The 17,044-nt window shown below is 40.3% G+C and overlaps 2 protein-coding genes across 6 annotated transcripts in view; both read right to left on the reverse strand.

The window, feature by feature from the left end:
- Window positions 1-8,485, reverse strand: part of mib2 (MIB E3 ubiquitin protein ligase 2) — a 49,122-nt gene extending 40,637 nt beyond the window's left edge. The window contains exons 1-2 of one of the 5 annotated variants that reach the window (XM_039801703.1): window positions 8,335-8,485; window positions 6,072-6,122 (exon numbers count right to left, since the gene is read on the reverse strand). Coding sequence is in view for 2 of the 5 variants with exons in the window: in XM_039801701.1 (XP_039657635.1) it covers window positions 2,298-2,352 (55 nt within the window). In the remaining 3 variants the exon portion in view is untranslated. Of the gene's footprint in view, window positions 1-2,297; window positions 2,385-2,711; window positions 2,867-4,729; window positions 4,874-6,071; window positions 6,123-8,334 lie in introns of those variants that run through there. The other 4 variants (XM_039801701.1, XM_039801705.1, XM_039801706.1 and 1 more) reach the window with 4 other exon arrangements.
- Window positions 8,486-11,515: 3,030 nt separating this feature from the next.
- Window positions 11,516-15,768, reverse strand: ubiad1 (UbiA prenyltransferase domain containing 1). Its single transcript, XM_039801708.1, has 3 exons — window positions 15,564-15,768; window positions 13,889-14,508; window positions 11,516-12,447 (listed from the first exon to the last, which is right to left on the reverse strand). Exons 2-3 carry the CDS (start codon window positions 14,448-14,450, stop codon window positions 11,960-11,962), a joined length of 1,050 nt encoding a protein of 349 aa, XP_039657642.1. The 5' UTR covers window positions 14,451-14,508; window positions 15,564-15,768; the 3' UTR covers window positions 11,516-11,959.
- Window positions 15,769-17,044: the final 1,276 nt, after the last annotated feature.

A 17,044-nucleotide genomic window follows, 5' to 3' on the forward strand; every position in this document is an offset into this window, starting at 1 on the left:
CCCCCCCCCCCCCCCCCCCCACCCCCCCCCCCCCCAACCAAACCAAAAAAAAAAAAAAAAACAAACCACACCCCCAACCCCCCCCCACCCCCCCCCCCCCCCCCCCCCCCCCCCCCCCCCCCCCCTTTTTTTTTTTTTCTTTCTTCTTATCTTTGCCTCTACAATAACACCAACAAATGCACACCCCAGAAAAAGGGTGAATACACGGTTCAAACTGCAGATTGCAGAAGATATTTAGTAAAAAAAAAAAAAAAATCCCAATGCATGTTATTGTTTGGTGTCGACAGATGGTCACTGCTAGAAAATAAGAGTAAATCCCAAAATTGCCTCCTAAACAGCAGTGAGCAATTACTACATACCAACAAAGTTATTACCTCTTGCTAAAATCTGGGACTGCAGATGCATGTATTAAGTAAAGCAGCCTGACTAGCTTTGAAAACCACAACCCAGCAGCTGTTTGCACAAACACACTTCTGGTCTGTACAGTGTGGACTCTAACTTTCATTTTTACACTTTTGTGTTTACTTATGCATTTTACATACTGTGTGTAATGTCATCTGCAGCAACAGCAAAGTCTAGCAGCTTTATAAGGGTAAACAACAAAAAGTGTAAAGCTAGTTTGGCAGGAGACTGCTTACGGTTACTAAATTCACTAAAGTCTAATTTGACCCCTATTAACCAAAATAGCAATTTCACCTAACTAAGCATAACCTGGACACCGTCAGCATTGGAGGTCGAAATCGTAAAGATTCGACAAATCACAGTTTATAGATGGACTGAGTGCTATACCAGGCAGGCTTACAGCTCTCTGACTGCAATAACAGATGGACTGGCTTCCATCATACACACTGCTGAGGGCCAATCTGTGAGGGCAACGTCAACCTCCTTCACACAAACAACCAGACAGGCGTTTGGCCACAACACAAATAAACACACACCATAAACAAATGCTCAAAAATTGCATGCACGCAAAAATTGCTCAGGGATATTATGTAATTTCCATGCTACACATGGTGTTTGGAACATCAATATACAACGGATAATGTACTTGCAATATAATTTTATATTTTTGTAAACGAATAAGGTGGAAATCAATAAAATACAATGTATTTCAAAACTGAATTATTAACAGCAGATTACATTGCTCTTTTGTAACTGTAGAACTGTACCACCTACATATTGATGCTTTATCCGTCTTTGTGATGTAAAGCACATTTCCTTTAAAATGTGACCATGGGGGGCACCAATTGATCGATTCTCAAAATAGCTCGATTAATTTAAAAGGTCCCATGACATGGTGCTCTTTGGATGCTTTTATATAGACCTTAGTGGTCCCCTAATACTATATCTGAAGTCTCTTTCCCGAAATTCAGCCTTGGTGCAGAATTACAGCCACTAGAGCCAGTCCCACAATGAGCTTTCCTTAGGATGTGCCATTTTTGTGTCTCTAGCTATTGAGAAGGAGAGAGGGCGGGGCAAGGTGGAGGTGGGGGTGTGGCCTTGACCAACTGCCACTTTTCTCGTTTGAAAGCCATGATGTCTCTCTCTCATGGGTTGGCCAAATTCTCTGGGCGGGCAAAGCAGAGAAAGGGGAGGTAACCTTGCTTGTTATGACCTCATAAGGAGCAAGATTCCAGAACGGCCCATCTGAGCTTTCATTTTGTCAAAAGGCAGAGCAGGATACCCAGGGCTCTGTTTACACCAATCACCACTTCAAGCCAATTGGGGACCATAGGCAGGCTGGGGGAACACATATTAATGTTAAAAAACCTCATAAAGTGAAATTTTCATGCCATGGGACCTTTAATTGTTGACAACTCATCGATTAATCTTTGCAGCTCTAGTGTTATTTTTCTTTGTGACTATCTGGTTGGTTTGACGCGATTAAACAAAATGTTTTAGAATCAATACAATAAAAATGGTACACGTGTCCCTGCGTCAGGTTCAAGTAAGGCAGTGTTATGCCATGTCCTGTGACACGTGGTCTGACTGGCTTATATCCTCACTCTAATGTCTAATAAGTAGAGGCTGCCTGTGCTGTTTTTATATATATATATATATATATATATATATATATATATATAAAAAACACTTGACCTAAATGGTTAGCAAAGTGCAATCTACACACAAGCTCTACGGCTATTATCTCATCAGCCTTATATCAGAAATGAGTAAAATCCTGCTGGAACTGGTTTATGTCAGAAACATCTGGTGGCCAGAGGACTTCCACGAAAAATCAATAAGGACACTGAGTAAATAACACATTTACAAATATTTCTTCAGAGTGGGCGACAGACCTAAAATTGGACTCTCCATTTTCCATTTCAGCCTTCTGCTGGGCCTACCTTCCATTTCTTACATCTCACTCAAACAAGCGCTGTGTACTGTAGAGTGTGGAAAAGAATAATAATCACATATTAATTAACTATTGAAACTAACTGCAATTGTACTAAATTGACATTTTCAAATATGTGTTGTCTCGTCAGCTTTTTGTCCAAAAGCATTCTTACAAAGCTTAATAATGGCCGCAACAACAGATTTAGAAGGTAACTTGATACTGGCAGAATTGTTCCTATCAGCAAACTGTGTCCCTGAAGCCTTTTACAAAAAACTCTACCATAGCAAAACCATGATACCCTAAGAACACTTTATGTACATTTGATGACACTGTGAGATTATCATATCAAATTATCTTGGATTATCATACTCACGCCCCATGATCTTCAGACCACTTTTGGACATGTTGGAAGGTTTATGATTCCAGTGTGCGGTGAGCCACGAGTCCTGCACTGCTATGATCCCAGGTCAACCAGCAAGACCATCTGAAATCCTGAGCGCTATGACGCAGTCGTCCTACAAATGGGGGAGTAAACCCTTTCTGGCACAGTCTTTTGGTTCGCTGTGAACTTTGCTCTTTGTTTTGGAACATGCAGTTCTATTTTCCTCTGTTTTGTTGATTTTTTTGTCTGACAAATGTTGCTCAAGGACTGGATGAGACTGATGCCTTATCTGGAAGAATAAAACATGGTTGTGTAATGTAAAAAGAGCAGTGCTGATTCTATAAGAGGACGGTGTTTCAGGTAAATATATTACTTTGTGGGGCGACAAAGTAAGGGCCCCCAAAGGGTAGCACAGGGCCAACCTGCCACCCTTTGCTGCACGTCATCCCCTTCTTTCTCCCCCTTTCCTGTCTTCAGCTGTCTTATCGAATAAAGGCCAAATATGCCCAAAACATAATTAAAAAGATAAAATACATTACTTTGTATAATAATGGGGCATTGTCATATCACAATCAGGAGTTGTGAGGAAGCTTTGATAATTTATTGTGTTTGCTCAGGCTAGTCTCTTGATTTTCTCTTGAAAATAAGCTTAATTCATACAACAGTAAATCCAAAACTCACGCTGTGACTATACAAATGACAACATGTAAATAGGAACATGTTGGCGTTATTTTGTCACTTATTCGGAACAGTAGGCTAGATGGAGCCGGTTACCTGCAGGATCTGTGCTAAACTAGGCTAGCGGTAAGTGCGTCAGACAGAGTTAGAAAGGTATGTATGGATTTATCTAACTCTGGGGCATACAGTGAATAAGCTAAAGTCCCAATAAGTCGGCGTGTTCCTTTAAGGAACTGACACACCGAGCCAAACATCGGCTGTCGGTCCAAGTTGGGCCGAAGGTGAGTGACCGTTGCCCTAGTTTGTGCAGTGTGTCCTGCACGCTCGCCAAGCGTCGGCCTTAGACCTGAAGTAAAATTACATTTCAAAAGTCAATGTTGAGTCACATGTAGCAATATGGGACTCAATATTGACTTTTGAAATGTAATTTTATTACATTGCGCATTAAGCTCTCAACCCCAATTTGTACTAACTTTACCCAAAACAAACAAAACATTCAATCTTACCTAGGCAATGCCTGGGTAGGATCATTTCATTCAATGCTTGAAACATGAAAATCAATACAGTATTCTCAGCAACACAATCACCCTCCTTAAATGAAGCCTACACTAAATAATTAAAATCTCTTTGATACAGATTCTGAAAGCACTGTAGACATTGTCTGTATGACACATTTAAGTACCAAGTACCTAATGTTGTAATAGCTACTCAAATAAGTCTAACCTTGGCACTAAACATGCTGTAAATAGGCTACCTCCAATAAATAATTAAAAGACAAGCTGGAACCTAAAACTACTTGCACAACTTTAACATAGCCATAGTTACAGGTCAAGATCGTTTTGCCCGTTTGATCGTCACCAGTTTGTTACACGGTGACAACAGCAGCCAATAAAGCCAGGTGTCTGCCTAGCATGTCTACTAGCTTTACTCCACATTGCAATGACATGTGGCACAATTGTAGTAGCGTGGCCATGGACATTTACCGACTGCAAGCGTGACTGCATGGACATTTACCGACTGCATGATCATTTTACCTTTCTAAGAGGTAAACAGTGAAATCTGCTAATCAGTGAAAGGAAAATAAAAGCAGCCATATTCTATTTCAGACGAAGGACACTGTACAGCTAATCTTATTTCTGAAATGCCAATTTATTTAAAAAAAAAAAAAAAGATTAAAACTGAGAATATACACTGCTCCATCTTAAAATAAGAATAGCATCATTGCATGGATTTCAATGTCTTACAAAAAAGAGATGCTAGCATTACCCACATAGTCAAGACTGAAACTGCATCATTTGATAAATAAAGCATGTCCTGTTTAGCTGGTTTACCTGTTGGTATAGTGATGTGCAGTAGGGTGAATAGAAAGACCGACAAAAATAGAGAAGGATAGGAAGCAGCTCCTACCTCCTGCTACATAAATACATCAGATGGTGAAGAAAAAATAAATTAAAAAAAAACGGCTTCCAGCGAGATAAAAAAAAAAAAACGCCTTCTCAGGGCTAAAGCCCTGTTCCGATGCACACCCTGAATAAACCGGCCAAGGAGGAGGAGGGGATACAGGGGGCGGAGGAGGATGGCAGCCAGGCCGGTATTCCAGAGATGTGATATACAGTTGCAAGCAGTCTCACAGAAACAGCGTCCTGCTGTCCAGGCAAACAGCCTGGCTGTAATGGGTCAGAGCTGGAGGAGGAAGAGGAGAGAGCCCTGCTGCTGGAGGATGCAGCCAGCATTTAGTCCTTTGTGCGTTGTGTCAGCAAGGATTACCACAGCGGAGGAGGAGGAGAGGAGAGGAGAGGGAAGAGGATAGCCAGGGAGAGCGGCTGCCCGACGAGCACTGCATTCAGGTTGTCGTTCCCTTGCTCTCCCATAAAAACAGGCCAATTGGCTTTGCTCCGCATAGGACTCCTCTGATGCTATATCCCATCACCAAGGACATGAGCATCAGTAACATGCATGTGAAGCCGACACACTGTGTTTACTAATCAATATTTACAAACACATGCGCATCAAGCTCTACATAAGGATGTACAGCCCTCTCTTTCATAGCGCGCGGGGACAGCATTTGTTCTACTGCCAATGAGCAGACAAGCAGAGGACAGAGGGGAGGGGGAGGGGCAATATGTTTCAGGGGGAGGGTCTGGGTGTTGTTATTTTGGGTGTGTGTGTGTGGGGGCGGGGGGTGCTCAGGGAAAAGAAAAGGGGTGGGGCTGGAGGAGATTTTGATGAATGGGCACCTGCCATGATAGTCATTTTCAGTCGCAAACTGCCGTGTGCAACCAAAGTGTGTGCGTGTGTGTGTGTGTGTGTGTGTGTGTGTGTGTGTGTGTGTCAATGCTTTCCTAGCCTTGAACAATACTCTTTACTGAATATGTCCACAGCTGTGGGAGACCTCAACAATATGGTTCCAAGAACCAGCCAAAACGGCATTCTGTTAATGCTGGCACACACACGAATGTACAGCTGGTATTGACAGGACATGAGTAGCCAATGAATAAATCGGGGCTTAGGAAGCAGTCGAGACACTGGCTTATAATAAAGTTTATTACACCACGCTCCCCTCTTTTCGACAAAGCTGCTGTTATCTGTAATAGACTTGTTGGTCTGCATCATATAAAAAGGGAGCATTCATTCATTTAGCTCCTCTTTAAATAGACAATGAGACACACTCACATGAACATGGCAGTCATCAGACCAGGAAGACTGCTGAAATATGGTTGCAGCCTGGGAAAAAACACACAAAGTTTAGATGCTGGGATATAGCTGCGAGGTGTGTCTGATCAACCAATCATTCTGGCAGGTAACAAACATTGTTTAAAACCTTGAGTAAATTACAAAAGAATAGAAGGAACAGCAAACATGTTTAGGACTCTGCAAAATCCAAATGAAATACTCCTGTGCATTTGGGCCTGGACAACTTGAGCAAGCCATCCTTACTGCTCAGGCTAAAGCCCATATCAACTCTGCCTTGCATGTCACCCTATCAAACCACATGACTCTGAAGTGCTAACTCTGGGAAGCATACATTGCAACTCAATCTTTCATCTTTTTAACTATTACAGGACTGGCTAGTGGCCAGAAGGCTGTTGGTCTGAATCCTTAGTCGAGCTGGGAAGATCCTGGTAGGGAAACAGTAAACAAGTTGCAGTCTCCTTTTTCAACTTGTGTCAACTGGCCGTTAGGCAAAGCACAGGGCAGGCGATATAGATAAAACCAGGATGAATTTGCATTTTTCTGGAAATCAAAATCAAAACCATCAGCACATTTGTATCATTTCATGCGGTTAACATATCACCATATTGCTCAACTTAGACAAAGCACAGTGCAACAGCTCACTGGCTAACAGTATAAAGGCTGGCTGCACTGGTAGTAGGCGGGCTTAAGCTGAGATTTTAATTTTGCCAAAAATGCCTTAATTAAACAACAAAATACTGGCCCATTAGTATCAATGAATACATATACAATGGCTAGGGGGGGGGTTACTGATTACATATTGTGTAATTTAATCAATATCGCTGGTTCACTACCTTAGATTGATGATCTTGAAAGAGGAATTGCACTCCACTGGTTAAGTTAAATAGCACAAAATAGTCACATTTTAAAGCCAGAGGCTATATGGCATTAATTCTGTTTTCTGCAACCTCAGTCAAAAAATAGTGGTGTTGGCCTGTGGCAAAGTATACCAGTTACTGTGAAAACTGTCACTCTATTGTGGTGACAGCTACTGTCAAGCTCCACAGTCAGATAATGTTCTTAATACATACACTGTGTGTTTGAAAGGTGATGTGGAAAAAATAGTTAGCATTCCTCAGTCAAACAAAAGGTTGCTATAATGCACAAGCTAGCTTCTGTACTTATTTTTGTCCTTGTGCTGCTGCAACACCCGAATTTAGATTTGTGGAGCCAAGAAGGGACAACAAGACAAAGAAACAGCAGATGATTGAAACATGGCTCCCAAGTAGGTGTGGCTGAAAGCAATCCTATCTATGTCCAGTTGCAGCTCCAGTGTGTGGCAGCTGCTGCATCACTACCAGAATGACCAGAAAGATGACAGGTGTAAAGGGTTAGGCTAGGTCTAGGTCCAGGTCCTAAAAATGTCACAGTCCTAAACATGTCAGTTCAGCACGTTGTAGACTCAAGAAACAACTACAGGCATTTTTTTTTCTCAAACAGTGCTCATATCATTGATTAAATAGGTTAAGTCAAGTGTGCTCCTTACACTTCCATAGTTCAGGTGACAACTGTTCCTACCATCCAACACAATATAAAGTACAGACAACTCGACCAACCCACTAGTCAGCTAGCCGGAGTAAGCTTAGCTACTTGTTAGAAAAGTAAAAGCCCTGATACTGCCCGTTCTCTAATGTGGAGAACGCGTCACGCCCTATTTTATACAGTCTATAGTCCCACCAAACGTCGTTCAGAATTTTGCAATTCAACCTTAATTACTTCAGTTTCTATGAAGAGCATTTGTACGATACAACAAATAGGACAGACGTTTGAAGAATTGTTAGACGAAACTCATCAATTCAATTGGCAAACATGCGACCACCAACATGTCTTCTTACAACGTTAACGTTAGCTCAAGTGTTTCTAAAATTAACAGCTATCGTTAGCGCTAAGTATCACGTCAAGCTGGTCCCTATCGCCCATCTGATATTTTGATTAGGAATATCTTTGACGGGCAAATTATCTGGGCATCTTCACAGAAGTAAAACGCTGATGAGTGGATCACATTTAATGTATCAATAGCCAGCAATAACATATAACGACACTCGGGGTAACAATAATTTGGCAATATTGTGAATTGAACTCAAGGACGGTGGGATTCACGTTAACGTTATGCGTACTAACGTTGACGCTAGCTAGCTTAACTCATGTTGGGCTATCCTTTATTGGTATAAAACAAATTATTTCATGGTGTATAGCTACTTACCAAGTCAAGAATGTTTACTTTGAGGTAAAATATGATCCCATGTCGCTGTCCGCCACCAACACTGACATGCCTTTTTCTTTTAGGACAAATAAGTATTTACTATATTTGCAGGTTTTACAGCACACAGCCATGACAACACGCCCATGCATTGCGTCACTACTAATGTTGCCTTCACGTGATCCTCGTTATAAACATAACAAATCCTGAATTCAACTACGTTTGATTTCAAGTAACCAGCCGCAGAAAAAAAAAACATCTTCACAGGTAGAAGTGCTTATGCTTTGCTGCGTGCTTATATATTTTTTTATTATTAAATTGAATAGAATTTTGTTGCATAATTATGAATTTTTAGTGTCTGTACAGATACCATTTTATCTGTACGGTTTCCCTTCTCATTCGGCATCATACTCAGCGACGTGCAGTTCTGAAAGACAACCATTTTCAGCAATAACCACTGCACATTACCCCCAAACAGACTGGACTTAATAGGAATAGAATAACTTCTATAACTCTATAGGAATATAGTTAAAGTGATGGTTCGGAGTAATTTCACCCTAGGGTCCTTTGCACCATGACCTCGAGCCAAACACCCCCCCAGAAGCTTTTTTCACCTGGGTCTAACATTGGGAGAGTTAGCGTAGAGTAGCGTTATCAGCTGAATTAGCTTAGCGCAGGGGCTAATGGACCCACGTTTGTATCTAGTAAATGACCCCACTAATAATGCCCGAAATGATACCAAACTTCTACACTAGTACAAATAGGTTATGCACTCATAAAACGATGGATTGGAAAGTTTGTAAGTACACCAGAAGTTTATGAACACTTGCCTGCTCTCTTCTGCTCTCTGTTGCTGCTGCTGCTGCTACCTGCAGTTAGACGAGTGCTTAGGGCCGTCTACAAATTACAACACCGAAAAGAGATACAACAAAAATATTTATTAATTTAATGATTAAATAAGGTAATGTCTCCAAACTTACCTCAATTATTACTTGTCTCCTGTTAGTTATACTACAGCACTTACTTAAAAAAATAAGTTAAATTAATAAATATTTTTGTTGCATCTCTTTTCGGTGTTGTAATTTGTAGACGGCCCTAAGCACTCGTCTTACAGCAGCAACAACAACAACAGCAGAGAGCAGAAGCCAGCAGGCAAGTGTTATTTATATAAACTTCTGGTGTACTTACAAACTTTCCAATCCATCGTTTTATGAGTGCATAACCTATATGTACTAGTGTAGATGTTTGGTATCATTTCGGGCATTATTAGTGGGGTCATTTACGAGATACAAATGTGGGTCCATTAGCCCCTGCGCTAAGCTATTCAGCTGATAACGCTACTCTACGCTAACTCTCCCAATGTTAGACCCAGGTGAAAAAAGCTTATGGGGGGGTGTTTGGCTCGAGGTCATGGTGCAAAGGACCCTGGGTGAAATTACGCCGAACCATCACTTTAAATATACGTTTTAACTTTGCAATGTTCATATGTGCAAAACAACAATCTACACAAATCATTTGACATAAATTGAAAGAAAAAAAAAAACTAATTTGTTCAAAAGAGTTGCCTATTAGGGAAAGTGTGTATATAAAAACAGCACAAAGAAATCACATTGTCACAATTTCCCAAATCATCACTTGTAATTAAGTCTTTGTCGGGCCATGCTGGCCATGGGGCCTCAGACTTTTAGTTGGCTCAACAGGCCTGATATGTGTCCTCTCTCTCATTTCTTATCATGTTAAATTAACTCCAAGTGTAACATTAATGCCTGCGAGGAGTCACAGGGTTAAACATCTAAACGACTGTACTTCATATCAGCCAAATCTCCCATTTAACTTCACAGTATGATCATATTAATATTATATATATATTCTGAAACACAGACAAAGGCTGATGTAAACTTGTTTATTAGAATTTAAATTAACTTTTTACAATATTTACAATATGGGAGTGGCAATTTATAATTTCCAATTCAGGGCTGTGGGTGTAAACATGAGCACTCACAGACAACCCACACAGATGCATTACATTACATTACATGTCATTTAGCTGATGCTTTGCAGTGAGAAACAAGTAATTATTAAAATTAAGCTTGGTGTGAGCTTCTAATTGAAACACCATATTAAAGTATTTAAGTCTAAATGTACTCAAACACCGTAACTAATGGGAAAATGCTTTTTCCAAAAGCAGTGAATGAATGAAGGACAATGAATACTACACGCCGCACAGATTGCATGCACAGTAATACAAATGTTACATCAAAATACATACTGTAATGTCTGATAATGATAGGGATTCTGTGCTTTCTATGCTTTTGTTTCAAAATAATGTTCTTCAGAAGAGGTTTATGTTTTAGGGCGTTTCTAAGAGATAACGCAGGATGACATAAACAATAACATACTGTATGCTACAGGAGAGTAAACAGCAGTTTAAGAACAAATGAAAATGGTCAAAGGAAAAGTTGTGCTACAGTTAGGGTATATAGCCTCATAAAATTATTAAATTTGTGTATAATCATTTGAAGACACATCATGTACAAATAATTAGACCTACCAGTTGAACAAATGGTTCTGACCCCACAGGAATAACACAGAGCCTGTAATGGTTGTCCAATAGCGCCCCCTGCTGACAAATACCACACTACACATATCAAGAGTTTTATGTAAAACTACACTTTTTGAATGCAGACTGTAAAAAAAGTGATATCCTCCTGCATTACGGGCTACTTAATCTATATTGACTCTATTCTATTACTGAGTTTTGTTTTTATGATTTGTTTGAATGAAACAATACAGTACAACTTTGATTGAAAACAGTAAGGTGACATGTTGCCCCAACTTTGTATCTCTCTCTACCAAAACGGTGTAAAGGAATATGTGTGGTCGTTCACACCTAGGGCCTACATTTTTGGTCCAACAAAAAAATATTATTTTCCATTTTGCAATTAAAAAAACCCATCCGACAGCCATTTAACTGCCACATTTGTACAGACATAAAGGTGCTGCTTTATCACTGTATGCACTGTTTCATCTCAAATGAAGCCTCTATCAATGTTTCTTTTTTTTACCGTTTTTTGCCATTAAAATAATACTTAATACTCAAATTACTCACTTTGCATGTTATATTGTATCATCACATGTGTTTAGGCTGCAAGAAAAGTGAACTCCAAAATGAACACATGGGACATTAGAGTCAGTGAGTTTTATTACAATCCAACGAAATACTATTTGGCTCTCCAAGGAATAAAAACCTCAATGAACAAGTTAACAGCATGAACCGTGCAGAGTACAATTTTAAGAATAATGGTTTATTGATGTTTTTAGGTATCATGTTGTTTTGCATCTTGGAGAACAACAAATATGGCAACTGTAGGTATTGTTTGTCCTTACATTATGGAAATGTTGCCTGCCTATACAAAATGACACCAACACTTGTTACTTTTACCAACACATTACAGCAGGCTTAATACTGAAATAATACATCTGATTAAACCTTGTCACAGAGGAGGACCTAAACTAAATCTCTGTTCAACATATAAATATGACAATAAATTAAAGCCAGTGAAAGCCCTCAGATAGCTTTGTACAAATCCAAATAGGTACATAAACTAGAAATATCAAAGCTAATTAATCACAGTGACGGTAAGCTGCCAGGAGGTGCCAGAATTATCCCAAACACGTAGAAAAGTCCCATGAGGAGGTTGAGCTTGGCCGTCTTCTGGGGGATCTTAGCGTAGCATTGGCTGCGGAACTGCTTCTCCAGGGGGAAGGCCATGGGCAGCGTGAGCAGAGGCAGCGCCATGCTGATGGTGTAACGGGTAGCGAGGATGCAGAAGAGCACGTAGGGGACGAAAAGCAGGAGGTTGTAGAGAACGTAGGACAGCGTGGGGCCTATGAGGATGGCCAGGGTGACGATGCCCGCCTGCTTGTCGGAGTCCATGTCTCTAGTGTTGTTGCTGTGGAGGATGGCTTCTGTGTTGAGGGCCAGCGGGATGGCGTACACCAGCGGCAGCACTGACAGATAGCCGACCTGCACCGCGTGGGAAAACATGACCGCCAGTGGGCCAAAGGTGATGAGGATTACCACGTCTCCCAGGGCCACGTACTTGAGGCCGATGCCTGGGGGGAAAAAAAAGTAAACAGAAGCCACATTTAACCTTTTGATCAGTGGTTGTCCACAAAGTGCCATCAAATTCTGAAAGTACAGAGGTATAGTATCTGTTCACAGTTTGATTCATACTCTCTTGTTCCATAGGTGCAAATCAGGGCAGTCAATTGTAGTATTTGGTACACATTAAAACTTGTGTTATACCGAGCCTCACGGGCAAACTCAATAGGCTAATATTAGTAAAAGCTGTCTTAATTACTATGAACAGTCTTCAGGGTTAGTGGCATTCTTACTTGTAGTCCTTAGTATGGATCATGCTTAAAAAACACTGGATCCTACATGTCATCTCTGCAGCACCACAATACTTCATTCAGAATGGTTTGACACATACGATATTTTGCCATTAACAAATATTGCGCCCCCCCCTGTGATTTGGATATTGCACTAGTCCATATTGCGATTTCGATACAATTGCGATTAATTGTGCAGCCCTATTTACCACGACAAGTAAAACAGACCTTTATGTGTATCGGTGAGAGTAGAGTTCCCCTATAATTAATTGTTTGTATCTATATTAAGGGAAAACATTGTTAGGTTAAAAACACCAAAACAATATTGGCCTGAATCGCAAACTGAGAGGCTGCAATAGAAAAGAGCTTCCTCTCATTAAAACAAGCTGCAAGATGTCATTCATAAATGCACTTCACTTCATGAAGAAATGTAACACATCAGTGTCATGTTTGTAAAATACACTGACTGCCTCAAAGGGCCAGTTCACCCAACATACAGGTGACTGTAGCTCAGTTAGTAGGGTCGGTGGTTAAAGGTAAGGGGAACTGTTAAAGCTGACAACAGCGTCTTGACACATAAAACCTTAACTATTTGAGTAGCTAAATAAGTGACACCTTTATGTTTCAGGTGAACTGACCATTCAACTGCTGCGAGTAAATGTTACTTCCGATACCAGATGTACTTATCAGTGTTTGTTTTTCTGCCCTTTAGTAAAAACACATGACAGAGTAACCACTTTCCTGGTATTATACGCAAGTTCCTATTATACAAACACTAGTCTCGCTTTGCAAGACCCTCCTCCACAGCGCTGTGGAATGGGAGAAAAAAAACTTGCTCTCGTTTATTGGCATTTTCCTTAAACCAATCACAATTGTCATGGGCGACGCTAAGCACCGCATGGAGCTGTTGCAAAGTAGCCTCGGGGAGGAACTTGTTTTGGTGGAACGTGTACGTTCAAAAGTTGTTTTAGTCGTGCGAGAGAAAACTCAGATTGGACAGATAGTCTAGCTAGCTGTCTGGATTTACCCTGCAGAGATCTGAGGAGCAGTTAACCATAGTCCTCATAAATCAACCAGAGTTTAAAATGTGCGTGCGTGCATATTTTGGGTGGGGTGGCAGATTATGAAGTGAGCCAGCAATCCAAGTTAATATTTCACTCACCTCCAGTGTATAAAAAAGAGCTGGACAGTCCCCCGAAGTAAATAAGGGCTAGGTGCTCCAGTCTAAGTGTAGACAGAAAATAGAGCAGAGTGGCACACAAGCACCCCAAGGAATATAACAATGCTCCAAACATAACAACATCCTGCGGTGCCAAGATTTCATCCACAAGAGTCCTATCGTCACTCTTCTTGTGGTCAATCCCTTTGGAGAAGTCATAGTAGGTGTTTACAAGGTTGCCTGCCCCATGGACTACAAGGACGGTCACTGCACACACCATCAGGATGACCAAGTCCACAGAGCCCTCCAGTTTGTACGCCAAAGCGCTGCCGAGGGCCACTGGTGTGAGCGAGGCACTGAAGCTCCACGGTCTCAGTGCTAGCACATAGGCCGCACACTTCTGCCTCACATGCGAAGCAACACGGGCCATCCTCGACATGTGGTTAGTGCCTGGAGGATGATTGACTAAGTTGCTCAGACCAGTCTGCCATTGTTGACTATTGTGACCATTTGATCCAGCCAGTACAAATGTTTGTGCCATGCTTTGTTTCTGCTCTTTGGCCATTCCTCAGCAAAGGGTCTACAGTACCAGCAACGTTCCCAAATGTCAGAGTCTGGTGCTCCTGTAGCAGTAAAAACAAAAACAAAAATTACTATGACAGTTGATGTTGCATAACAAGCAACAGCCTTGATAGATATTGTACCAGTTCTCCTATATAACAATAGGGCTGAGTAACAGATTTCAATACTTTGAGGGCCAATGAAATGTGCTGTAGCATTATGGAAAAGTGTCCAACATAGTAGGTTGGCATCAGTTACTTGCGTGATAACTTTTATTATTATTATTATTATTATTATTATTATTATGCTATTATTAGTGAACACATATGCATTAAAGAGATTGGCATAGTTTTTAAAATAAAAATAGGATTAACGTTACATGGTTTTTTTTCCACAATAACTAGAGATTAAAGTATTGTTTTGGAATAAATACAGAAAAAATAAACTGGTATCATAGCAGCATCAATAAACATTTTCACAGATACCTGACTACCACTAATATTTAATATTAAAAATAAATGCCACCCCACAAATGTTGCCTTCCTTTCAGAAATACTCAGATGACTGAATCTTATATTTTCCTAAAGGTATTTTATTTTTTACATAATCAGACAATTTAAGATTTTTCTGGGAATGCAGACCGAGTTGTTCACATTATTTCACAAAGTATACTTACTTTTTAAGTATGAATATTAATAGCATGACAAATATTGTTGCTGCAGCAGATCAGATCACAGCAGGCCCACTGACTGGAGGGGGAATAGTCTATTATAGTTGCCAGCAATGTAATAAAGTGACTATGACATAACGTTACAGTAACGGTGCTTCCAGCCACTTGACTTGAAAGTAAAGTGGGTGTTTTCGAAGCTGTAAAAACAGTGGCCAATTGTTTAGCTTGCCAATACACGTGGCATTTCGTTAAATACTACCCACACTCAAATGCTGGAGACACTGCTATCGGGAGAAACCAACACACTTGCCACCTAGATAAGGGCACAATACCCGGGAGGGGCAAAAAACCTCAGGCTAACTACTGAGATTATGGGATTAAAGCTAACTGGTTAGCCACCGAGCTAACGTCTCTGTGCAGGGACAAATGTCTGACAGCAGCATTTACCTGTTATGTCTTCAACATCCGATACAAACTTGGTTTCTCTCCACTTAAAAACATATTTCTGTGCCCGTTGAGTCTGGTACAGTGAGAGACAATTACATAGCTAACGTGTCAACTTCAAAAGTACTGGTTGGCTAACCGTTCTGCATCTGACGGGAGCCATTTCCTCCGTCAGAGGTGCAACTTTGCACAGAGGTCGAAGAAACCTCTTCTCATACAATGGTTCCGCCTAGCCTTTTTTTCCTACAGGCAATTTGGCACAACCACAACACGGAAAATAATAGGCTAATAAAAATATTCAATTTATATCGAGACTTTAAATACTAAACCTTGATTAATTAGAATTGTTTCTCCACAGATTTTAAAGAAAAAGGCTTGCAGTAAGTTTTTACAGAAGCTAAAAAAAAATTCAATTATTAAAATCTTCTTATCATCAGAAAATCTGAAATCAGAAAAGGTTTTATTGCCACAATAAGTACACTTATGTGGAATTTGCCTTGGTGAAATACAAGGCGACAATATTTCCATGAAATTTGACAATGAAAAAAGGTTTTGGTATACATAGATCATAGTTCATATCTTCATAAGTAGGCCATGTCATTGTTTCCACCCACCCAAGCTCTCTGTGAAGACAATAACAAATTATGATAAAATACTGAGTGCCTAAGAAAAAACAAAAACAAAGACGAAATCACAGGAGAGGAAATTTAGAGAGAGGTAAGTATAGGCTAAAGTGTATATATAGAACTATTTTATGAACAGAAACTTGTAACAGTATGAATGGTAGCCCAAGTCAGGCCCACGTTTATATAACAAAAGCTGAACCATAACACAGCCCTGTTGCTACCAACGAATTAAACTATTCAGAGTAGTTGATACAGAGTGGTCCATATGGGCTTTTAGTGGAATGAGAAGCAGAACTGCAGTTTCTTTTCTCTTTCAACAAATGTAAACAAGGTGCTGATGGCATGGTTAAAGTGTAACTGCAACATTCCTGCATGCAGGTAGGTATAGTGCAGTTCAATGAAACAGTGACTTGCCCACACTCCCATTCTATAGCAAAGGGTAAGAGTTGCCAATATACAGAGGTTTAAGAAGCAATACTTTACAGTATTTTGGACACAGCAATATATTAAGCGAACAAGAAACCACTTCACTTCTCAGTCCAGATTAGCGACTGGATCACAAGTATATTTCTTTGCTGAAAAACATTTCATGTTATAACAGAAGTAGATTCTTTTTAACCATGTGCTCACATAAACAAAAGCAGGTTGTCCCTCGAAGCTAATGTGTACAGGGAATTTAGAACAAAGACTGCAACAATGCTTCTTGGCTGATATTAACTTGAAGAAAAAAAAAACACCTGATAGGCTAATTATTTCTGTTAAGGTTGATAGGCAATTTTACAGCTGAAATGTTGACTTGTCAAAGGTAGGAAAAGCACAAGTGGAACTAATATTGTTAAAGCTAGCTCTATTCCACTT

Source organism: Perca fluviatilis, chromosome 5 (genome assembly GCF_010015445.1).
Source record: "Perca fluviatilis chromosome 5, GENO_Pfluv_1.0, whole genome shotgun sequence".
NCBI lineage: Eukaryota > Metazoa > Chordata > Actinopteri > Perciformes > Percidae > Perca > Perca fluviatilis.